The 25568-nt window shown below is 41.5% G+C and overlaps 1 protein-coding gene across 2 annotated transcripts in view; it reads left to right on the top strand.

Annotated features, from left to right (window-relative positions):
* The window catches only part of LOC134216483 (probable serine/threonine-protein kinase DDB_G0268078), a 52906-nt gene that overhangs the window by 22257 nt on the left and 5081 nt on the right, over positions 1-25568 (top strand). For both annotated transcript variants that reach the window (XM_062695355.1, XM_062695354.1), the window contains 5 exons: positions 5718-6300; positions 17348-17682; positions 18082-18253; positions 18315-19471; positions 19533-19781. In XM_062695355.1, the coding sequence (XP_062551339.1) occupies positions 6145-6300; positions 17348-17682; positions 18082-18253; positions 18315-19471; positions 19533-19781 (2069 nt within the window). In that variant the 5' untranslated portion in view covers positions 5718-6144. The remainder of the gene's footprint in view (positions 1-5717; positions 6301-17347; positions 17683-18081; positions 18254-18314; positions 19472-19532; positions 19782-25568) is intronic.

The following is a 25568-nucleotide window of genomic DNA, read 5'->3' as shown; positions in this document are numbered from 1 at the left end:
GACAATTTCCAATCCAAAAATTGCCTAGACCGGCACCGGGAATCGAACCCAGCCACCCTCAGCATGGTCTTGCTTTGTAGCCGCGCGTCTTACCGGGCCCCGTTCGGACACTACGGGACTTTAACTTGTTACAAAGTCCGTTATAAGCTTTATACGTACATGCAATACACCTTTCACCTTGCGGTTAACAGCATAATCGCACTCACAAGAGTTCCAAGGTATACAAATTCTTCTACAACTTAAAACTTTCCACTGTTCAGCACCACTTCACTACCATCACCACTAATGAACCTACGTTGATTGCCAGCAACCATGCACTTCGTTTTGCTGGTATTGATAGTAAGTTCAATCATCGCAGTATTCCTATTAAAAGGCATAAAAGCCTCTTCCACGGCACGGTGGTCAATCCCGATGATATCAATATCGTCCCCTTTTGTGATAATCAGCCATAACCATGATGGGGCCTTTTTTCGTCTTGCGGTAAGATGCGCGGCTACAAAGAAAGACCATGTTAAGGGGGCGTGGTGCGATTCCCGGTCCGGTCTAGGACACTTTCGGGTTGGAAATTTTATCCAGAGTATAAAAGTATCATCGTGCTAGTCTTATGATATACGAATGCAAAAATGGTAGTTTGGTTAAGAAACCTTGCTGTTAATAACTGTGGAATTGCTTAATGCTGCTGAAGTTGCGAGGCAACAATGTCCCAGTGGGGGATGTAATGCCAATAAGAACTAGAAGAAGAAGAAGATGTTCTAGCATAATTTACTGTAATTCATTTCGTTTCACTTAATTGACGGTTGTTTGAAATTACCAAACAAATAATAAGCTTTTAAGATGCATTAAGTTTCGTGTAGTTCTTTCGTTAGTACAAACATCAACCCTTTTAAAGTGTAAGTTGGATATTCCCGGAATATATCAAGCAAGGATTTGTCTCTGGGCCAACAAAGGTCTTTTCAAGTGGTCTCAATATGTTGAGTAGAAAACAGAACATAATTTTGAACGACGAATTAAATGGGGTTGTTCCTCGGTAATCGACGCATTCCAGTTTGTACTTTTTCAGAGAGGGCGTATGAGGCCGTCCTCGTAGGCAATTCTCGTTTTCCCATATTTTCATCGTTATATGGGGCAGGGCTTCAAAAAGCTGCTCATTGCCACGTTTGAGAAGTTCAGCCGGGGGCGGGTTCTTCCCCGCAGCCTTGTTGTTTTTCTAACTTAGTGCTCTTGGTTAATTACGACAAGTGAACATTTTTTCCTCTAAAAAAATCAGAAGGGTTGTGTACAAGACACGACCGCAAGGTAGACATTGGACAACGTAAGGAAATTATTTATGCGATCAGGCGCTTCCAATTCTTGCGAAATGAGTGGTCGTATGCCGGAAAAGCGCAAGGAGCTAGTAACAGTTTTGGAGAACAGCAAGCGGAAGCACTAGTGGAGGAAATCAAAGTACGTCTACCTATGCAGATCTTCTCAGGTCTTCTCACAGGGCAACAGCATTCGAGTTACATTAAGCTAGGTGCCGTTGAGAAAATGAAGCGGATTAACTGTCTAATAAACCAAAAGGCCCTTTTCAGGGCCACAATAATCACTGGAAGGGGGTAATTACCGATTTGAACTTCATTCATTGTTCGAATTTATTGCACCATTTCGTTAGCAGCATTCGGACTATCTGTTGCTTATTCCGCTGGCGTTAGTGGCAGCAAATCGGTGAAGTACATTTATGCATGTGAATACATTTTCGCAGTCTCTCCCTCTGACGCACGCTTGTGATTCTGCTACAGACGGAAATTTTCTGTCATCACAAATCGATCATGATCTGCACTTTGCAGACAAATTTTCTCGGCTCAACCTCCTCTTTTGTAAAATTGTAAAAAGAACCGAATTATTAACCAAAAAGCGCCTTTCCGAACACTAATAGCAACAGAACCAACAGAACCAACAGCAACAGAATCATTATCTTGAAATAAAATTTCACATTACTGATACTGATGTCATCCAGTATCGGATGGACGGAAACTTTCTGCGATTGCCAACCAATAAATTTTCACTTTGAACCAAATTCTTCCTTAACCTTCCATTTTAAAGAATGTTGGGTCCTGAGAAGAACCGAATAATATAAATAATGCGCCTTCCAATTCAGTAACAGCAACCACTCAATAGTCCGACGCACGCTTGTGATTCTGCTGCCGAAATCAATTTCCGCTGTCGCCAAGCGATGATGATTTGTCCTTGATGAAAACGTATTCTGCTCAAACTCTGCTTTTGGAAAATTGAGGTTCTGAAAAGAACCGATTGATGTAGAATAATGCGCCTTCCCAATAAACTGCAACAAATCCAAATCCAGATGCTGGGACCGCTTGCCGCTTTCCACGACATTTCGAACGAAATGGCTCGCGCGCGGGAAAGCAACTTTCTTGTAATCAAGTAAGACGGCGCATTAGTCCCGCCTCTTTGTTAATCGGTATGAGTGCGAACACTCACCAAAGGGGCGGGGCTAGAGGGTTTACGTTATTGACTACAAGAAAGCTGTTTCTACGCGCGCGCGAGCCATTTCGTTCGCGACTTGTTTGTTCAGCTGGAGTTTGTGAATATCGTGGAAGCAGCGCGGTGGAGTACATTTCTGCATGCGAATACATTTTTACAGTCTCTCCCTCTGACGCATGCTTGTGATTCTTTTACAGACGGAAATTTTGTGTCATCACAAATCGATCATGATATGCACTTTGAAGACAAATTTTCTACACTACAAATTGTAGTTCTGAAAAGAATCGAATTATTCTCCATAAAGCGCCTTTCTGAACACTAATATAGCAACAAAACCAAACCAGTATATTGAAATAAAATTTCACATTACTGATACTGATGTCATCCATGCGGCAGCATCTCCCTCCGACGCGTGCTACGGACGGAAACTTTCTGCGATTGACAAGCAATTAATTTTCACTTTGAACCAAATTCTTCATTAACCTTCCCTTTTATAGAATGTTTGGTCCTGAGAAGAGCCGAATAATATCAATAATGCGCCTTCCGCATCACTAACAGCAACCACTCAATAGTCCAACGCGCGTTTGTGATTCTGCTCTCGAAGTCAACTTCTGCTGTGGCCAAGCGATGATGATTTGTCTTTGATGAAAATGTTTTCTGCTCAATTTTTTCTTTTGGAAAATTGAGGTTCTGAAAAGAACCGATTAATTTCGAATAATGCGCCTTCCAAATTAACTGCAACAAATCCAGATCCCGAACCACACGAGAAATTTTCACTGGAGTGCCGATGACGCCGACGATAGTCTGTTTGCCGCTGAGCCGCTACAGATGCAGCAAACACCGCCTTCACTGCCATCGTTCTGTCCGCTCTCCGTGGATCCTCGAACCGAAATGACGCGCGGGCGCGAAACACGAGTCTATTTATACCCAGAGAAAATGAAACGGTGGGTCAAAAGGCCCGTGACTTATATCATTCTGATGTCTGTGTTGGGAATGCATGAACGGGATTGGTTGATTCTGATATTTTTACTGGGTAGGACAAGAATTGAAACTTCTAATAGCTTATCATCAATAATCAAAAGTTTCAATGAAATTGACAAATTGCTGGGAAGTTTCCGAGTCGATTGATATAAAAATATCAAAAATCCATCGAAAGATAAAGGCTGTATTATCGTTCAAAATCTTACATGATTTCGTGACGGTCTCCAATTTTAGATTCTGATTTGACACCCAGTACCTTCGGGTAAGACGTTGTCCAACGTCAAAATTTCGTCTCTTGAGGGGGGGGGGGTTAAGTCCAACCCCCACCCCCGCCCCCCGAGGCTACGCCACTGAGTTGCATAATAGTAAATAGTTTGTGCAACTTGTTGCAAAAAGATGATTTTTTCAGCACGAGTTGTACGTTATAAATACTACGAGTGCTGAAAAGTCGAGTTTTGCAACGAGTTGCACACGCTATTTTTTGCTATTACGAAAAATGAGCTTCAATATGGTAAATCTGTAGCAAAACGTTACAAACAGACTTACTTCACATGGTTATTTTTACCAATAAGTCATGTTGCTTCAGAGAACAATCAGATTCCATGTTATCGTGACACATTGCATTGCTCGACAAGTCTTGGAGTGATAGATGAATTTGCCTTTGAAAATTCTGATATCATTACCATCAAACTATTTCATTTATTACGCAGCGTAGAGAATACAGTATTTGAACACTCACCCAAGTGAGCTCAGCAGAATATAGTCATGTACCTATAGTTTTGATGTTGGTTTTTCATTACAGCACCCAAATGAGTACTATAATGAATATTATGCAACCCATTTGAGTTGCATAATGTTCATTAAGGTCACTCCTGACGGAATCCAAGTTTTAAAGTGCTCGCGTTTTGGGGGCACACCACTCGATACGGAGGCGGTGGACAACTGTCATTTTTGTTGATTCAGCTTTGCTGCGTCGCAGCATGCGTGAAAAAATAAAAATGACAGTTGTGCGTTGCTTCCGTATCGAGTGGTGTGCCCCCGAAAACGCGAGCACTTTGAAACTTGGATTCCGTCAGGAGTGACCTTAAAGCACCCATTTCGTTGGTATGGAAAAGTAGGCCGTTTTATGATTCAAAGACGAACTGTAAACCAGATATTATGATCAGGAATTGCAAAAAATCTATTATAGCACTCATTTGGGTGCTGTAATGAAAAACCAACATCAAAACTATAGTTACATGACCACATTTAGCTCAATTAGCTTGGGCGAGTGTTCAAATAGTGTATTCTCTACGTCGCGTAATAAATAAAATAGTTTGATGGTCATGATATCAGAATTTTCCAAAGGCAAGTTTATCTATTGCATTATGTACTGTCGAGCATACAATGTGGCACGATAACATGGAATATGTTCGTTTCCTGTAGCAGCATGATATTTCGCCAAGATTGATAATGTGAAGTAAATAAAATTGTACCATTTTGGTACAGATTTATCATATCAAAGCCCGTTTTTCGTCATTTCAAAAAATAGCGTGTGCAAATCGTACCGTTATAATATTTATGGTTTCCAGGCAAAAAAAATACTTAGGGAGAACGATTCACAATGATTTTTTTTGGCGCGAGTTAATTAATGCTTCACACCTACATGCGATACGCCATAATTAGGAACAGTAGATTAGATGAGTCATTGCGACTTCGAAATGTGGGTAACTAGCTCAGTCAGGTCAGGTCAGTATTCGTGATGAAGTATGTTGGTTTTGTATTACCTTTAACTCGTATACAACTTGATTTTATTAGCAGGGAACAAAATAGTATAATCATTATTATTTGGGGTTTGGTTCATTCCTTCTGAATCAGGTAATAACAATACAATTTCATCACACAGAAAGTATATTTTGGAAGCAAAGAAATTTAATATAATATCGGAAGGAATATGACAATGGAAAGTTATTGAAGCATATTGTATCCACCTGTTGGTGAAGAATTCGTTCTATTTATTCTCTAGAAACACATTCCTCTGTCACTTAATAATTATTCCCAATCAAATGCAACCATTTCTTTCCCAAGTCACAAGGTGGTTCCACGTAACCTAAGGCCACCAAGTCATAAGTCGTCGCAATAAGGAAGAACTCCTTCTTCGTCTAACCTCGTTTGAGGACACACGTCAGTCACCCGAATAATGTAAATTATAGAACGATTTTCTTTTTCCTTCGTCCACATTAAAAAGTTTTCCTATTTTCTTCCGTTGCTTTCAGTGTGATCGAAACCGGCGACTTCTAACCACCAGGAGACGAGAAACAGGCGATGAATATTAATGAGCCTCACAACAGTTGGGGCCTCAGTGATATTGAACCTATGGTAGAACTGGAGAAGACTACGACACCGAATAAAGTTACTGTCAGGGCGCGGTAAAATATTATTATCCTTACACATGGAAACAAACCGTAGCCGGGGGTTACGATCCGTGGCACAGGTGAACTCTAGGGTGAAGTGTTGAATTTATGCCTAATGTGATGCAAAACGGTGAAGGGGAAAAACTAGCAAGTTTGTGACATGGGACAAGGAAATGTGTTTGTTTGTTTAGTGCCCTATTGCGGCACGGGGAATGCAGTGCTCGAAGAAAGTCCTTAGCCAGTGAATTTAAGGAGACACGCCAGCTGCAGCGAAACCGCAACCACAACCATGAATCGATACCTGACGTTGAGCCAACTGGGGGACGGTACATACGGTACCGTCGTCCTTGGTCAACGCAAAGACACCGGCGAGAAGGTCGCCATCAAGCGCATGAAACGGAAGTACTACTCCTGGGAGGAAGCCATGAATCTTCGGGAGGTTAAGGTAAACTGATGATGATTATTGATATTTATTTGCGTTCAATTTGGATTGGCTTTGCATATGTACAGAGCATCAGAAATGTAAAACGTCTGTTTGGGATTAATTTAAAACAAAATCATTGAAATCATTGCTGCACTAATGTTATTTTTATTTCAATTTTTATTTATAAAAGGTGGTTTTTGATTTATAACTAGTTCGCCAAGTACAAATATTGTTTTCAACAAAGCGGCCACATGTTATGAACATCTAAATATACTTTTCTTTTCAGTTAGTATTTTCATGCTATTTTTAATACTACAAATTGGCAAGGTTGATTATAATCCTGGTTCCAAATATCAACTTCACGAAAAATTTAAAAAATCATTGCCCCAAAAATCATATTAATGCATTTTCTATGTTCTGAAAGAAAACTAAGAGTCCGCAACTCAAGTTCAGTTCAATCTATCTTTTTTCCGGGTATTGGACCGCCCGACTTGGATATTAATTACAATGTTCTGAAAACTGAGATGTGATTATGTACATTGTGTGGAAGATTATGATTTGAAAAATATATTGGGGACAACTACTTTCCTTCAATGGGACTCGAACCCACGACCCTCAGTACGCTAGATTGGTGCTTTTAACCAACTAAGCTACGAAGGACCTCCTTCGGCCTTCGCAATTTAGCGGCTACTGAATAAGCCGAAGCAATATTTCATATGACATAGTCAGTAGGCGCTGGAGTGAAATATCAAACTCGCAGGATTACGACGCTAGCGCCTCTAGTTGTGAAACGCGCAATCAATCAAATTCAAAATGATCGTTGAAGTCATGGTCGATGATATTTTCACTAGTGTTACGTCTGATTGTCTGTGCTGCTATCATATCCAGACAATAAACCACTGCAGACCGGACAAGGATCCGAGTTTGTGAAAGCACTAGTCTCGTAATTCTTGCCAGTATATCTAGTCTCACTCACAAGTTACCCCGGCTATGCTTCGACGAGACTGATTGGATGACAGTAATCAACATCAGCAAGAGCAAAAAATCGGTGAAGCTCGACTGTGACGGATGGTTTGGATGCCTTAATTAGGTTGTTTTGTGCACGTTCCACTGATGATGATCACGAACGATGGAGTTGATACCTCTTCCAACCACCAGGGCAATATTTATTGTTTGGAAAGCTGTTCATGACATGATACTAACCTACGCAAGCAAGCTGGAAATTCCCTCTCTAATACTGAATAAGCATAATAAGCATAAACACTAATAAGGATAAATGGAGTGATTTTGTGGTCAAAATAATTTATTGCTTCTAATGACGTTATTTGCTCTGATATCGGATTCAACAACGAATTAACCTGGGAGGGTGGGGTAAGATAGATACATTTTTTTTCCATATTTCGGACATCTCCATACTCGCGATATCATTATTGTTGACGTTCCCATGTGCCCACTGTCCATACATAATCTCATATTGAGGGGAACAGACCGAGTTTAAAGATACACTAGAAACTTGCAATCCATCAATGTCTTTCAATGGGTAAAACTTGTCTGATATTTAAGAACCTTTAAATTGTTGAGGAAATTAATGAGTTGAACCAGTTTTCAAAGCAACAAAATCTTCTTTAATATAAAGGTTCCCCCAAACACACCTGATGCGACGATCGCGACGTGATTCTGTCGCTTGGAGACTGCGATTCTGCCGCTGTTAGTATGAAAGCGTAAATGGAACATAGCCTGCAGCAAACCAACGATAGAATCGCGACGACTAGTTGTCCCCGTCGCGTTGAAGAAATCGCCTAGGTCTGGGGGAGCCTTAAACTGAACATTTTTTTTTATTAGAGAATCAATTTTTATTGGATGCGCATGCGAAACAAGCGACAAAAGAGAACCAAAGCTTTGTTTTTGTCGGAGAGAATAATGACAAAGATCCGAAAATTTTGATGAATGATTCTTATTTAATCATCGCCGACGTTTCGGTGTTTGGCTCACACCTTCTTCTCAAGAATCATTCAGTTCATCTAAAAGACTGCAAGCCGAAAATAAACCTTTCCAGTTAATTACAAATTAGTCGTTTACAACCATGAAGACAATTTTGTTGCTAACTTCATCCCGTTATTTTGCATTATCTGTACAGCAAATTTCGGTTTGTCCCCGGTTTGTGTGCTATCAATAGTTTTTGCTCTCCTTAGCTTAGCGGTAAGATGCCCGGCTATAAAGCAAGACCATGCTGAGGGTAGATGGGTTTGATTCCCGGTGTCGGTCTAGGCAATTTTCGGTTTGGAAATGGTCTCGACTTCCTTGGGCATAAAAATATCATCGTGATAGCCTCATGTTCGCTCAACACTCATCGTCACCGTCGTCGTTCCTGCTGTTTGTTGTGATAGAAGAAGGACCGCACAAGACAGAGCAGCGTGTGATTCGTTTTATTCCCTCCTCGCGCCAAGAGCACTGTCGCGTTATATAGGTACGTAAGAATTGGCGCGCAGGAATCTAATTAGACTTTAAATTTGAATGTTTGTGCGCACGTCCCCAATAATTTGTATTGTATCCGTAACTAAGAGTCGCCTATGAAAAGCGACTCTGAAATCATGTTCTGTACAGCAGGCACGCTGCCTCTCGGAGGCAATAAATCAACCGTCCAGTTCAATCAGTTGTTCTTTATTCGTCGCCCGGAGAATCACCAAAAAACACAACGTAGGGTCGTCCCACCATGGACGAAACACCTCATTATATACGAATGCAATAATGGTAAATTGGCTTAGGAGCCTCGCGATTATTAACTGTAGAAGTGCTGAATGAACACTAAGAAGCGAGGTGCCAATGTCCCAGTGGGGGATGTAATGCCAATAAGAAAAAAAAGAAGTTTTTGCTTTTATGGAAATATTCGAGGATCTAACTATGATTACAAAATTTGCATCGTATTCTCGAAAATATCAGAGCTTGCAAGGCAAATGATTCTTGTCATATTGTGTATGAGTTCCATTAATGGTTTGTACCTCACAACAAACTCTGTTGACAACAAAGGGCATATTTTTGGGCGTATCTCAAATATTAATTCCCTGTTTTTTATCCATAATTTTTGCCTGTGTGTCTGTATGTGTACAAATATTGTACACACTTTTTGAAACTTAGCCTCACCTGATTTATTTGCAACTAGAGGTGTGCGCCGCCACGACACGCCGCCGCCGCCGACAGTTTTTGGCATGCCGTCGCCGCCGACAATTTTGCATCGGCGCGCCGCCTTTTAAAATTGGTCACGCCGCTGAACTATGATTTTTCACGCCGATTGTAATTCGAAGAAGTCGGCAGAATTTTCCGATGGATATCTCCAACTCATTACTCATGAAACTTCGAGTGCAAATTCTAAAGGATTACTTTTTAAAACTTTTTTATCCTTGTTTTAGGATTACCGTTGAAATCCAAAGAATTTCTCGTTGAAATAGAACTTTTGCACGGTCGACATTTGGCCGAAAGCTAAATATTGTTTGGCCAAATATAGCATTTGGTCGAACAAACCATTTAACCGTATGTCATTTAGCCTAAAGTTGTTTCGCCGAAAATGTCATTTGGTAGAAAGGTACATACTGGCGAAAATGTCGTTCGGCCGAACAGTTCCTTTGGCTGAAAAAATCCGTTGGCCGAAATGGTCGTTTGATGGAAAGGGCCATTTGGCCGGAACGTACATCTTGCCTAAACTGTTGGAGTGTTTTGCAGAAAGGTCATTTCGACTAAATAATCTATTCGGCAAAACGACATTTTCGGCCGACCGATTATTTCGACCAAACGACAGTTTCAGTCTAAAGGGTTGCTAGGTTAAACAACTTTGTTGACCAAATTACATTTTCGGTCAAATCACTTCCGACCAACCGTTGGGTTAGGTTAGCCTACAGTGTTATTCGGTCAAGCGACATCCGAACAAATGGTTTTTCGATCGAACGACAGGCCATCTGGCCGAAAATGTCATTTAACGTAATGGATATACGATCGAAAAAGTCGTTTTGCCAAATAGGTCATCTGACCGAAAATACCGGTGGGTTTGGTCGAAAAGGTCATTTGGCCGGAATGGTCGTCTAGCTGAAAGGCCATTGAGTCGTGTCAAACGACCATTACGACCGAACGGCATTTTCGGCCTGTAGACTCATTCGGCCAAACGACAATTTCGGCCAACAACCTGTTAGAGACAACAATTTTTTTCGGCCGATTGTCGCTTTGGCCAAATGATATTTTTGGTCAAACCGTTAACCATGTATAATCGTTTCGCACGAAATGTATTTCCGTCGAATGATTTTCGGCCAAACGACCCTTTCCAATTTTTTAGTAATTTTCTGAAGAATGGAGATTAGTGTTTGACTGTGAAATTTTCAAAAGTATTCTATACATGCGGAGGAATCTTGTACGTTTGGAACTGCTTCGTTTATTGCATCAAACAACGATCATATTTTCGATTGGAACTGTTTCGTTTGTTGCATCAAACAACGATCATATTTTCGATAAAGTAGTTTGGCAGAAATTTCGAAAGTAAAAACAACCATGATTTTTGGGCAGAAGGAGAATCTTTTTTGGTAGTCTGTGGCGAGAAACATCTTTCACTCACATTTTTCGCTAGAGCAGGCTTGAAAAATAAACGAAAATGTGCCTACTTGATGAAATTCTTTTTCCATTTCATCATTCTTACGCCTCATTGATTTACCGCGAAAATTTTCAGTATGCGTTTTAAAAAAAAAATAAGACTGCAATGGGATTCGAACCTGGAACACCAACAAAAATAGCACTGGGTTGCGCACACTTTAGCCATTCCTCCACGTTGACTGCTTGTTGGGATAGGTATTTGTTCCATAAAGGCTACTCTTGTTTGCATTGGTGAAGGCACCGAAAAGAAAAAAGTCGTGAGAAAACAAGCAAATCAACTTTTCGCAGCTCAAACAGTAAGGGACAAATAGCTATCTCTCATCACGCCTTTTTTCTTTCCCGCAAAATGGTTTCTCGGTATAATTCTGCGTGAGTGAGCATCAGCTTTACTGCCGTGAATCGCATATTTGTCCCATATGAATAGGAAATCCAGCAAAGATGGGACAGATATGCGATTCACGGCAGTTTACGATCCCGAAGTATTTGACAGTGATAGCTGGAAAGCATGGTTTAAATCTATACGAGAGTTGAATCAAATAGACTGTGTTTAGTCTGTAAATGTAATTCAAGAAACAAATTAGTGAATTACATATCGCGTATGAACCGTATGGTTGATTCAACCCTATTTGTGAATGTTTCAACAATAAACATTGTTATTGTTGCAGAATCCGTATGGTTGATTCTAACAAATTTTTCTCCATGTAAAACTTAAAAAAAACACGCAAATTCCATTTAATTTCCTATAGAATTTTCGAACAGTTTTTCAGCGGAAACTCTGAAGAATTTTCCGTGAAATCTCTGCAGCATCTCGTAAAAATTCCAGAGATTTTTGCATAGAAATTATTAAACAGAAATTCCGAAAAACTTTCCGTGGATATTCTGAACATTCCCTGTAGAAATTTTGATTAATATCTCGTAGAATTTCTGAAGTTTTTTTTTAATAATTTTCCTTGCGAGTTCTAAAGAGCTTTCTTTCAAAAGTCTAAAGAATTCTCGAAACTTCAAAATAGTTTCCGTGAAAAATTCGAAAATAATTTCCGAATTAATATTTTGGAAAAACTTTGTAAATTTTGTGGGGAAGTACCTCAGACTTTTCCCGTGAAATTCGAAACATTCTTCCGTTAAAGTCTTGAAAAAAAGGAAAAAAAAATGAAAAAATATGAACGTTACAAAAAATTGCCACGCTGATTCACGCCGACGCCACCGCCTGCTTAAGGTCACTTCTGACAGAATCCAAGTTTCAAAGTGCTCGCGTTTTCGGGGCACACCACTCGATACGGAAGCAACGCACAACTGTCATTTTTATTTTTTCATGCATGCTGCAACGCAGCAAAGCTGAATCAACAAAAATGACAGTTGTCCGCCGCCTCCGTATCGAGTGGTGTGCCTCCGAAAACGCGAGCACTTTGAAACTTGGATTCTGTCAGGAGTAACCTTAAATGGCTTTCGGCGTGACGCCGAAAACTCCCCCGCCGCCAGCCATTTACTTGCAACAAGTTGCAATCGACATTATTTGCTATTGAAAACTGGCCTGATCGATTGCATTTTCCAATTATTAAAAAATCATTGGTTTTTTCAACGGTGTTCCATTGAAAAAAAAAATCAAAATAGAGTAAAAAACCCAGAATTAAAAATGTATTGAAAAACGCACATTAGAAAAGTACAAAAAAGCGCAGGCCCAATAAGCCGCCTTTAAAACAACCATTACGAACGACATAGAAGATAATCCAGCTTTTTACGCTAGCCATAAATCAACAAGGGGTGAATCGAATTTGACATGTGCTGTGAACTTGATTTAAAATAATATCTTGGTAGCCATGATTTAGAGTCAACTTACTGATCTGCCAAATTTGATAAAACATCAACATATGGTCTGAGAAACAAGTGCAAGGATTAATTCGTATTTCTTTTACTTTTTAGTGACGAAAAATAATAAAATGGTTTTTTCTAGGATTTTTGTTGAACGCCTAGAACTTAAATTTAAACACAACGGATTGGAAAATCCTTTGAGATACCTATGATTTCAGGAAAAGCGGAACAAAGCCTCATATGCATTCGATCGGCCCAGGGGAAATCTTAAACTGATCACATATTGTACGATCTGAATGACCACTTTTTCATAGGTTACCGGAAGGCTGTAAAACCTAATCTGTGTTATTGGCATGAGCCAGCTACAAGTTGGTCAGCGATTGCGCGATCGTTTTGCAATGTTTCCGCGCTTTGTAATACTATGAAAGCATGAAACTTTCCCTTTTCGATGTGAAAGTGGACTATGCGGAAATGGGATGTTTATATGTCGGAATCACGAATTCTTTTAATTTATATTGAATTGACCTTTCCCGTCAAAAATTGTATCGCGTTTCATTGTCTCAGTCGATTTTTTGGCATATTTCCCAAAGAACCCATATTTTTCAAGCCTCGTGGCTTATAGATGATCATTAAGAAGACTATTGGCTTGTATCCTTGTTTTTATGACATCACCCACATCACTCTGTAATCACGAGCCCATAAGGATTTTACATTAAAATTACTTTTGGAAAGAATTTACAAGAAAACCGTCTCACTCCCATGGTGTGGCTTGTTCATATACACTTATACAATCCTTTTGAGTGGAACTTGAGATAATCTCAGACTGCTCTACTTCCCCCTTCGCCCTTCGTAATCAATGGAGAATTAAAAAAAATCCTTGTCCGACATCAGTTCAACTGCCGACCACCTTTCTGAATAATTTTACCTATGCAGTAAGATATCATAGTGAAAACTGATGCCGGTGGATGGGCAATAACTAAAAACAGTGGAAAAAATATCGAGATCCGTGCCTCCAAGAGCATGCCGATGTTGTCTTTTATGAACACCTAAAATGAGTAAAAGAAATAAGAATGTTTTTAAAGAAACAATTGATTGGAATATGAAAACCATTTTTAGAAACTTTTTCAATTTCCAAAATATGACAGTTTAATGTTTTCATTGAAAATTTCAACTAGTCACAGATTGCTAAGATTCATTTTTTCAAATTATAGTGGAAAATTATAGTGGACACAGCAAGTGTCAAAAGGGGTGAATCAAAGCATTATGGCACTGTCGTGTAAAAAGCTGGATACGACTCGATATAATCGGAAAAGACCTAGGTGACGAATAAATGATTGAAGCTTGGAATATAGAACTGCAAGTCGCTAGGCTTCGCTTGTGACAGGTAATTTACGATGATTTACATCCCCGCAATTTCGACGTCGCAGCTCTGTAGGAAATCTGCTAGACAGTACAGAAAGCGTGGAAAATCGAGGATCGAGCGGCTACCTTCTACCAAAGCTATGGCACCACCAATGAGCTGGGAACCGGCTTCATAGTGTTGGGCAAGATGCGCTAACGCGTGATTGGGTGGCAGCTAATCAACGTCAGGATGTGCAAGCTGAGGATTAAATGCCGTTTCTTCAACTATAGCATCATCAACGTGCACTGCCCACACGAAGGGAGACCCGACGACGAGAATGAAGCGTTCTACGCACAGCTGGAGCAGCCATACGATGGATGCCCACTGCGGGACGTTAAAATCATCGGTGACATATGAAAGCTCAGATAGGAAGGAAGGAAATGTATAGACCGGTCATAGGACCGGATAGTCTGCATACCGTATCTAACGACAACGGCCAACGATGCATCAACTTTGCAGCCTCCCGCGAAATGGTAGTGCAAAGCAGTTTCTTCCCCCGCAAGAATATCCACAAGTCCACATGGAAACCACCTAATCCAGAAACGGAAAACCAAATCGACGGTGAATTCTTCTCCGTCATCACGTACGTACGCACTTACCGCAGTGCGAATATTGAATTCGACCACTACTACAAGACGATAGACTAGCCCAAGACTAAACGCAGCAGCTGGAAGTGGCAGTCCCAACGGAAAAGCAACTAGGCGCAGCGTCTTTTGAAGATGGTTGGAGAGATATTCGTCCCGCCATACTAGGTACGATGCCCCCGGATCAAAGAAACTACTGGTATGATGGCGAATGTGAGCAGTTAGTGGAAGAGAAGAATGCAGCAAAATCGCCAACAGGAAGATCGAGACCGTGAAGAGACGGAGCAATTGTACCGTGCTAATAACGTACGAAAGTACTTTAAGAAGTTCCCTTCACGTAACGGCCACATGCCACAGCTCGATATGTATAAGGACATAAACGGGAACCTTCTCACGAACGAGCGTGAAGTGATCCAAAGGTGGCGGCAGCACTACGAAGAGTACCAGAATGGCGATGTGGCAGACAACGGTGACGGTATGATAATGAACCTAGGAGCACGCGCGCAGGACATATCACTTCCAGTTCCGAATGTCCAGGAAATCCTGGAGGAGATCGGCCGGCTGAAAAACAACGAAGCCTCTGGAGTTGACCAACTACAAGGAGAGCTATTTAAACACGGTGGTGAGGCACTGGCTAGAGTGCTGCACTGGGTAATTACCAAGGTTTGGATGAGGTTCTGACGCAGGAGTGGATGGAAGGTGTCGTGTGTCCCATATACAAAAAGGAGGATAAGCTGGATTGTAGCAACTACCGCGCAATCACATTGCTGAACACCACCTACAAGGTACTCTCCCAAATTTTATGCCGCCGACTAACACAAATCGTAAAAGAATTCGTGGGGCAGTACCAGGCGAGATTTATGGGTGAACGCTACATCACGGACAAGGTGTTCGCCGTACGCCAGGTATTGCAGAAATGCCGCGAATACAACGTGCCTGGACATCATCTATTCATCGACTTCAAAGCCGCATATGATACAATCGATCGGAACCAGCTATGGCAACTAATGCACGAACACGGATTTCCCGATAAACTGCTACGGTTGGTCAAGGCAACGATGGATCGGGTGATGTGCGTAGTTCGACTTTCAGGGGCATACTCGAGTCCCTTCGAAACGCGCAGAGTGTTACGGCAAGGTGATGGCCTTTCATTGATATTATGGCACGTAACTTTGGGAAGATCGAGGAAATCTACATCAGACTGAAAAGCGAAGCTAAACGGGTTGGACTAGGATGAGCCTCAAGAGAGGACAAGCTTAGCCAACCCCCAAGAGTTTGTATTGGTGGTAATGAAATCGAGGTGGTTGAAGAATTCGTGTACTTAGGCTCACTGGCGACATCCGATAACGATACTATCAGAGAAATTCGGAGACGCATCATGGCAGGAAATCGTACATACTTTGGACTCCGAAAAACGCTCCGATCGAATAAAGTTCGCCGCCGTACCAAACTAAATATCTACAAAATGCTCATTAAACCGGTAGTTCTCTACGGTCACGAGCTCTGGATGATGCTCGTGGAGGACCAACGCGCACTGGGAGTTTTCGAAAGGAAAGTGCTGCTTACCATCTATGGTGGGGTACAGATGGCAGACGGTATGTGGAGGAGGCGGATAATAATTTTTGCTTGAGTAGCGCTAAGGCAGGCATTTTCGCCTTTTTGTCGTAGTCTCGAAAACCAATAAAAGAGACGTTTTTTGCCAAACTGATCTGTACCAAAACGTAAGCTCATGAGAAATGTTCTGCTATAGTGGAGATCTAGCCAATTACCGTTGTTTTCGTTGGTTTTAGCCCCTACGACGATGGACGGAAATACTTTCAAAAATAGTTAGTTAATCCAATGAATCGTTGAACATCCTCCCTCTTTCATTATGAGTTTAATTCGGTGTTTTACCTTTTTCATTTAATGTATATCCCAAATTATCTATTTCTTGAAATAAAAATTAGCATTTATCTAAATTAAGTTCCAAAAGCTTTTCACCCAAAATTTCAAACACTTCTTTTAATATTTCCAAAAGCTTTTCAAAGCTTTCACTTGAAATCGTAATATCATCGTCTCCTCAGATTTTCAAACAAATCATCAATAAGGTAATGGATAATTTCTCGTAAGGGAATTGGCCTGGTTGTGGGCACAGTTAGTTATTTTTGCCATAACTTCGTTGAATTCAATATTTATACACAGATATACACAGAGTCGATTGGTATATAAATTATGGGTCTCGACCCGTTTATCAAAAGTTTGGTTCTGGAGTGATTCTATAGCCTTTACGTATACTTAGTAGTATACTCAGGTTTACTTGCGTTTTTCAAACTTCGTTTCCGTAGTAGCATGTTCCAGGTCGGTTGCCGTAACTGATATTCGACGGAATTTGGTCACAATCAAGTTGCTGTAACCAGATTCGATAGAAATGTGCTACTTGGGTTTGGATCTGTGTGTCTCATCAAAACTATGATAGTACATGAAGAACTTGGTTTTGAATTATTGTAAAGGTTTATCTATAGTATCCAATTTATTTCAAAGCTACAACGACAACAACTTGACATTTAGTTATTTCCTTCATAATTCCAATAATAATATACCGCACTATTCTCATAAATTTCATTACCGTCCCACTAATCGCTTTCCCTAAAATATTCCACAGTCGCTGAAGAAACTTTCCCATGCCAACGTGGTCAAGCTGAAGGAGGTCATCCGCGAGAACGATGTGCTCTACTTTGTGTTCGAGTACATGCAGGAGAACCTCTACCAGCTAATCAAAGATCGCGAAACTCACTTCCCCGAGGCAACGATAAGACTGATCCTGCAGCAAATCCTCACCGGGCTGGCGTTCATGCATCGGCACGGCTTTTTCCACCGGGATCTCAAGCCGGAGAATGTGCTCTGCTGTGGGCCGGAGCTGGTAAAAATAGCCGACTTTGGTTTGGCGCGGGAAATCAGATCGCGTCCGCCGTACACCGATTATGTTTCGACGCGATGGTAAGTATACCTAGAAGCATTTATTGTTCGACATCTCCACAGTAGCAGTTTAATAGTTGGGAGTTTTGTTTTATATGCATAGCGTTACCGAACGGTATGATAAGAGAGGTGCTCTATCATCTTTGTTAAAAACACATTACGGAGCTAAAAGCTGTTTTCACATATTCAATACTTTTTCCATGCACTGTGTTATATTTTTTTGATTATAATCTTGTAATAGCGTCAAACTCGTATGATAATTGTGTTTTTTTCAATACAACGTAAAAATACAGTATGCAGACTAACGATAGAAAGAAACACCAATTAGTGTCACGAAGTTTAGTGTCTACCATTTAAAAGTGATTTCGTTTCCCATTTGCTTTAGGAGTCTAATTATTTTTTCCTCAATCATCTGCGTAGGTATCGTGCTCCAGAAGTTTTACTGCACTCAACACGCTATGGCAGCGCGATTGATCTGTGGGCGGTGGGGTGTATTATGGCGGAGCTGTACACATTCCGGCCGTTGTTTCCTGGTTCGAGTGAGGTGGATCAGCTGTTCAAAATATGTTCGGTTTTGGGAACTCCGGATAAGGTATTTTATTTATTACTTTGAATATTTAGAAATCAAATCGTTACTCTATGCGTTAACACAGAATGACTGGCCTGATGGACACAAGCTGGCCACCACAATCCAGTTCCGCTTTCCTGAGTGTCCAAAAATACCACTGGAATCCCTGGTGACACGAGCCAGCTCATCGGGGATTCAGTTGCTAGAAGACTTCCTCCAATGGGAACCGGAGAAGCGCCCGACTGCCCAGCAATCTCTCAAATATCCATACTATGCCGCAGTAAAGCAGAGAACTTCTGCGACCATTGTGAACAATGGCAACATACAGCTGCCGCAGATACAACAAAATGGAAACAGCATCCCCAGCGCAAGGATATCAATCGTAGATGCAACGCAACTGGATAATGGTGGTATTACGAGCCGGTTCAGTGTGAATCCTAATAATGCTTCTATCACTAACGGAAACATCAATGGAAGTATCTACAAATCAATCAGTAACAGTGATCTTAATGATATCAACTCTTTGCTGAGTCTCTCAAGAATATCCAAGAATCCGGCGGTGTTGGAAAAACGTCCATCGCTAGATAATGGGAAACTCAACGACAGCGCTAAAAGTAATAGCAAGTTCAAAAGTGGAATAAATTATAGTGTGCTCAACGAAATGCTAAACAACTACAATTTGGGGATGAATGGTACTCACAACCATGATAACCCCCACCAAGGTCGGCTTAATCGGAACAATAGCATTACGAAATCGATTACCGATCGAAGCGATAGTGGAGTGAACGATAATAGTAGCTCGGTAACGAGTTATTCAATCATTAAGCCAGCCGTAGTGAAAATCGATGAAAAGCCTACGGAAGTTTACGTGGGGGGTCGCATAGGCGGCGAAAAAGTGAACGATATTTACGTGACGAGAAACTCGGGGCAAGGAGGGAAAATTGTGGCAAACAGGGCGGCGGATAGTGATGATTCAAGTTACTTCAATAATGGATTCTACCTACACAAACGAAATAGCAATTCAAAAAATGACTTATTCAACGAAAGTTTTCTCAGCGATGCGAAGGTGTACAACGCATTTTCCAAGCAGCCTGTTCTACTGACAAGAAAAACTGACGAAGAGATAAAAGTGAAAAATACAAAGAATCCACCCCTGAATCGAGGGATTCAGAGCCATTTTAGTAGAAGTTGGGAGCCCGTGAAGAGCAGTAGTTTTGATGATGATTTGGAAGAAATTCTAGGGTGAGTTACAGATTTTTATAGCACGTCGATTATGAAAATTTCATGTGATTAATATTTACAGAAGTCGGATAAAGTCAACAAAGAAATCCGGCACCGAATTCAAGTTGGAAGATCTGTTCGGTACGGTTTCGTTCGGAAAAGATGCCAAGAACTCCAAATACCCGAACACGGTACCCTTTGCCAAAGGTACGATGAAGAATGGAGATGCGTTGACGGACATTTTTGACAATTCGAGCTCGAAACCGTCGCACTCTAGCGCGAATATAGTTCCTCGGCGAAAAAATCAACAGGTGTTCGTTTCAAACGGAAGGTATGAATAGATGTTTATATATTCTAAGTGCTATGAAAATGTATTTAAGAAAGTGTTATGGCTATACAAATGACTGTCAAAATATAGATACATAGATAGTTCCCAACGCTCAAAATCCATTGCATGTAAACCTGTCCAGTGTGCTATGTTTGTGTCCAACAATTTGGTTTTATTAACGTTGTTGCTGATAAGCCCTGCATGCAAATACCCACCCAGAGCGCTTATCTTATCGTGGGAAGTGATTTGATGGTGTTAAAATACTATAAAACGATCAATTTTAGTATTAGTGCTGAAGGAAGATTTTTTTATTGGTGGCGCTCAAGTTGAAAGAGATCTAGAAGAATAAGATGATAAAAAATAACACTATGCTGTGGAACGTTTTGCTTTTAGTATTTCAGTCATATCGTTATTTTTACTATTGATATCCTTATATTTTTATTACATTTTATTTGTGTTAAAAAAGTACTGCACACGTAGAGGATTGCGCCGATTTGGAAATCGAGGTTCTACTGAGGGTCATGGGTTCGAGTCCCATCAAAGGAAAGTGGTTACCTCCAATACATCAAAATAAATTCTTCCACATAATGTGCAATGTACATATTCACAACGGAGTTATTCAGAACATTGTAAATTAATGATCGGAGCGGAATACGACGGAGTAATTTTACTTTTTTTGCCTTTCTCATATACTAAGTATACGTAAAGGCTATATGATCGCTCCAGAAATAAACTTTTTATAGAAGGCCCGGAGACCAATTCCCCATCGTTTTTCACTACGTCTTCCTACAGAAACCTCATATGGACCGAAGAAGTCGAGACCTGTATGTGTGAACGGTGGAGAATACACTGCAAGCCGTGCTGGAGAAAGGTCAGCCATAATTGGTGGGCGAGGTTCGGCGTGATCATTTTTGCATCGTTGGCAGCTCTTCCTCACTTTATCGTAAATGGGCCGTAATGTGGAATATTGAACTTTTGTCGTAGTTCATTAACCACTGACTCGTGGTTTTGGTGATGGTAGTGCACGATATTGGCAAGCGGCATCTCTCGTTCGCATTCGCGTTAAGGTTCCCCCAAACACACGCGACGCGACAATCGAATCGCTTCTATCGCTTGGCAATTGCGAATCTGTCGCCGTTGATATGGAAGGGTAGATAGAACATTGCCTGCAGCGATATAATCGTGGCGACTAGTTGTCGCCGTCGCGGCGATGGAATCGCTTGGGTCTGGGGGAGCCTTTATTCCTCTGCTGTCTAACCACGGCGATAACTGAAACAGACTGCTTTGCTTCGGTATGGTTATCAAGCTATTGGATTTTTGTTGTGCTTTGGCCAGAACAGCTGTCTCGTCCGGATAACCATCGCGTTGGGCGGACCGTAAGAGATACGATTCAGCTAATATAAGTTCATCAGTTGTTGGCACTCCTGTTGTAATCGATTCTCTGCGTAGTCTCCTGCGGCAATTATCAGGGAAGCGAATCACGAAAGCAGTGGTATAGAGTAGACGCTTCCAAGAAGAGAATTTGCTGGTATCAATAATAGGCTCAAAGCAAACATGATGCCCAAGCAGATTGGAACGCAGCTCGTTTTCCGTTGAACTACTTTTCGAAGGTTGCTGTGGCCAATCTTCTTCCCGTAGCGATAAACAATCTGCTCCTATGAACCATCGACTTGTGGGTGTAAGATCGGGAATTGTGGTCCATTTGGTCCCATCGTCTGCAACATTCTTCTTCGAAGGAACCCAGCGCCACTCGTTAACTTCGCTAAGGTCCAAGATTTCGCTAACACGGAACGCGACAAACTGCGTGTACCGACGGTGGTCGGAGTTTAACCAACAAAGCACGTCACGAGAGTCTGTCCAGAAGAACTTCCTGGATATATTGTAGGACTAGCTAACCTAGCTCCGACTACGGCAGCCTGTAGTTCTAGACGTGAGATTGATACGAATTTAAGGGGTGACACTCTAATTTTGGCAGCGACGATTGAGCAATGGACGTTTACGTTTTTGATGACCCGCAGGAACGCGACAGCAGCCATTCCACCTTCGCTGGCATCGGTGAATATGTGTAGCTCTATTTCTTCTTCTGGTGCTTGGGAAACTATCCGGTAGCATCTAGGAACCTGAATTTGCTCGACGAGGGGTAAAAACTTTAATCACTGCTGCCATTTTCTGAATGGGCTGTCGGATATTTCTTCGTCCCACTGTACGCCGGAACGCCATTCATTTCATTTTTCAACGCCATACCTCCTGCAATAGCGCCTTCAGGAACATAAGGTAGTGAGAGATAAGCCCGAGAGGGTTAAATATCGACATCAATACGCGAAGAGCTTCTCGCTTGGTGGGACGTTGGTTCTATCCAACCTTGTCAGATGTGGTACACCAGCACATGCCCAAAACTTTCTCGGTGTTGAATTCTGGTGATAAATGAATCATTTGTTTGAGAAACTGCATAAGTCCATTTTACACAATTTCGAGAAAACAACAAAAAACTGTGTTTGGACAAATTGGCACCGAACCTTCCGATTTCTTCGATATAGATCAATAGTTTTTGGCAAAACTCAACACCCTGAGGCACTTCCAGTGCAAAAACTGTATACAGTACTCCATAATTGCTCTTCAAAGTGCGTGGACTTATGTAGTTTCTCAAACAAACGAAAAAAAAAATCATACATTCCCGAACAAAATTTTTTTTCGTATTTTTTGCCAGAATACGTATTTTTGGAAGAGGATTCAGAATATATAAAAATCTCATTTTGGCCAAAAATGTTACATATGCAGTTTCTCAAACAAACGGTTCAAATCTAGGTCTTTCTCATTCGCTCCTTGTTCATTGAGTACTCTCGTACTCTCAGGACTTCCTGTGAATTACAAACCCAATTACGGATGTACCTCTTTCGCTGTACGCACTGCTTCCTCTTCAGATTCCAGACTAACGAGCATATCATCCGCGTAGTGTTTTTTTTTTCGGATTACCACAGCGGCTTTTGAATACTCTCCTGCATGTCGCTCTGCATTTTTTTTTATGTACTGGGCGCAGCAAGGCGAGCAGCACGCACCAAAGGTCATGACTTGCAGTACGTAGTCCTGCTTCATCATTCTCCCACAGGAAGCGCTGGCATTGCTGGTCCACATCTCGAATTCGTACTTGGTGGAACATTTCGCGTATGTCTCCAGTAAGCCCCACTCGATGTTCACGGAACTGTAGTAGAATGGACAGCAATGAATTAAGCTGATCGGGGCCCTTGAGGAGGGCGGAGTTCAGCGAGGCACTAAACAAACAGGCGGCACAGTCCCAAACCATCTTCACCTTTCCCGGCTTATTCGGATTAACAACTGGAAACACTGGAAGGTAGCACACTTCTGGATAGGTTTGCTTGAGCTCTTTTTTGAGAGTCACCGGGCATATCCTTTACAAACATAGTCTGCTATCGTGCGGTTCAACGTTTCCGCTAGTCTCGGGTCTTTATCGAGACGTTTCTGTAGACATTGGTGTCTTCGGATGACCATGTCGTAGTTGTCTGGCAGGCAGACACTGTCGTAACGCCAGAGAAATCCCGTTGTGTATCCTTTTCCAGGAGGTGAGCTACTTAAAAAGATCATGTGCGCACTGATCAGCGACCAAAAGAAGAAGTGTTTCAGGTTTCATAATCTCAAGACTTTCTAAAGCAAAATGCTTTTTTACGGTCTGATGAAGCTCATCATCGATATTTCGCTCGCAAGAGCATACATGGAATATGTAGTGGACAAGATTGTTTCCGTTGTCTCTCTCTGCGTCGTCTCCACCACAAACTGTCCACTCTAAACGAGTTTTGACCGCAACAGGCTCCTCTACTTTTCCTTCTCTGCTTTTTAGTACGAGGCTGACTTGCACGTTCTTCATACCAATAAGGATCCGTGGGCGAGCATCATAATACGAGTCGATGGGAAGACCAAGATGAATACACAGCTAGGTGTTGCAATGTGCTTAGTTTGTGGAAGAGAGGAAGGCGGGGGTGAAAAATTCATTTTCAGTGCAAAACGACAACAAACCGGCTGGCTCTCCCATACTAAAATCCAAGATGGCTGAATCGTGAATTTGGCAGATTGGAACACCTAGTGGTATATTCATCTTGGGGAAGACCATTGAGATGCGGATATTGATTTTTGATATCCTCAGCCTTTAGAGTTTGATGTGGAAGCAGTAACACTTCGACGATTCGCACACCAGCCAATCGGAATTTCTTGGCTATTCTGCTCGTCCCTGAAATCTGCAAAGTAACGGATTGCGAATATTTTTCACACAGTTGCATACCTCCCTTCCAGCGGGGGCATAGTGGAATTGTTGAACCTTTAAGTTTCATCTGGTCTGCCAGTTCTTGGTCTGTTAGGCTCAAATGTGAACTTTCATCTAGGAACGCATATGTCTGAATGGAACCCTGGGGTCCACTAAGAACGACCGGAAGCTAGCGAAAAAGCACCGCACTTGATTTTGCTTGATGGGTGTTGCACTGTTGCAGTCATGTATTTGAGATCTTCCGGAAGAAGATGACGGTAATGGAACAGGAGCACATGATACCGATCCCTAGCAACACACATAGTCCACATAGGTTACTGCAACTCTTTAGTGACCAGATTTGGTCAAAATCAAGTTGCTGCTACCATTTTTGTCTGACTAGTGCTGCTCGGGATGTAGGTGCTGCCGTTTGATTAGAAGATTGCTGGGCTTTCTGATCATTATGCAGTAACTCATGGTTTTTATAGCTTCATTAATTTCTTCCGCATGGTTTGTCATCGCAACCTCTATTATGTCGCCGCAGACAGCTTCGACAGAGCCTGAACTCTCTCACGATGGCCCATCTCGACTCTCGAGAAAGCTCCAGGAACTGTTTGCATTTTGACGAAACTTTGCATCGAACCTTACATATTACGCAACCTTCAGCAACGTGCTCCGGATGTTTAGATACTGAAATACTATTACCTTCTTTGGAACGGGGAGTGTGATCAAAAGACTTCAGGTGATGGGCATTGGGCTCGGAAAACGTCTCAGAATGGGCGTTCAGATATACATTGGATTTCTTGTGTTCCCTCACTTCACTACGCGTTGGTTTCATTTCGTTGGATTCAATCGGGATCACAACAGTGCTAGCTGCTTCAGCTAACGAATACACCCAATTGCCAAAGGTCGCCAGGTTGACCCTCTGAAGTGTCTGCCGATGTCTAGCTTGAGCGATGACGGAAGCTTGTGTGCAGAAGGGAGACATTGTACATATAGTCGTCCAGCTCATACGCATCCACTGTTGCGCAGAAGTTTTGCACGTTGATTGCGAACTCCACCAACGTTTCCAGCCAGTGACGGGAAATGTCATATCGATGTCATGGGACTAATTTGTTAATAACTTTTTTCACAAGTAATTTACAATCGTATGTTTTATATGAATATAAAGCCTTCAAAGGATACTAAAACTTTTTCTAATAGGTCATTACTCTAAAACTTAAATTGGCGCCGTGAGAGCCGAATTAGTGTCAAATGACATTAATGTCATGACATTCCGTGACATTTTTTTAAATTCGTTATCGTGCCTCATACTGTGTATTTAGAACAATGACCTGTTTGGCAAACTTGTAGGATCCTTTGAGCATTACATGTTAATAAAAAAATCCGAATTGTACATAACTTTTGAAAAAAGTTATTAGCAAATTAGTAATAGCAACCCCATGACATTTTTTTTGACATTTCCCATCACTGTTTCCAGCTTGTCTTCTCGTATCGCCGGCAGGGCGTTGATCTTCTGGATTCGCGCCGTGTCATTC

The sequence above is a fragment of the Armigeres subalbatus genome, chromosome 2 (assembly GCF_024139115.2).
Source record: "Armigeres subalbatus isolate Guangzhou_Male chromosome 2, GZ_Asu_2, whole genome shotgun sequence".
Classification (NCBI taxonomy): domain Eukaryota; kingdom Metazoa; phylum Arthropoda; class Insecta; order Diptera; family Culicidae; genus Armigeres; species Armigeres subalbatus.
Note: the sequence above shows the minus strand (reverse complement) of the source record. Positions and strands in the feature narration are given on the sequence as shown.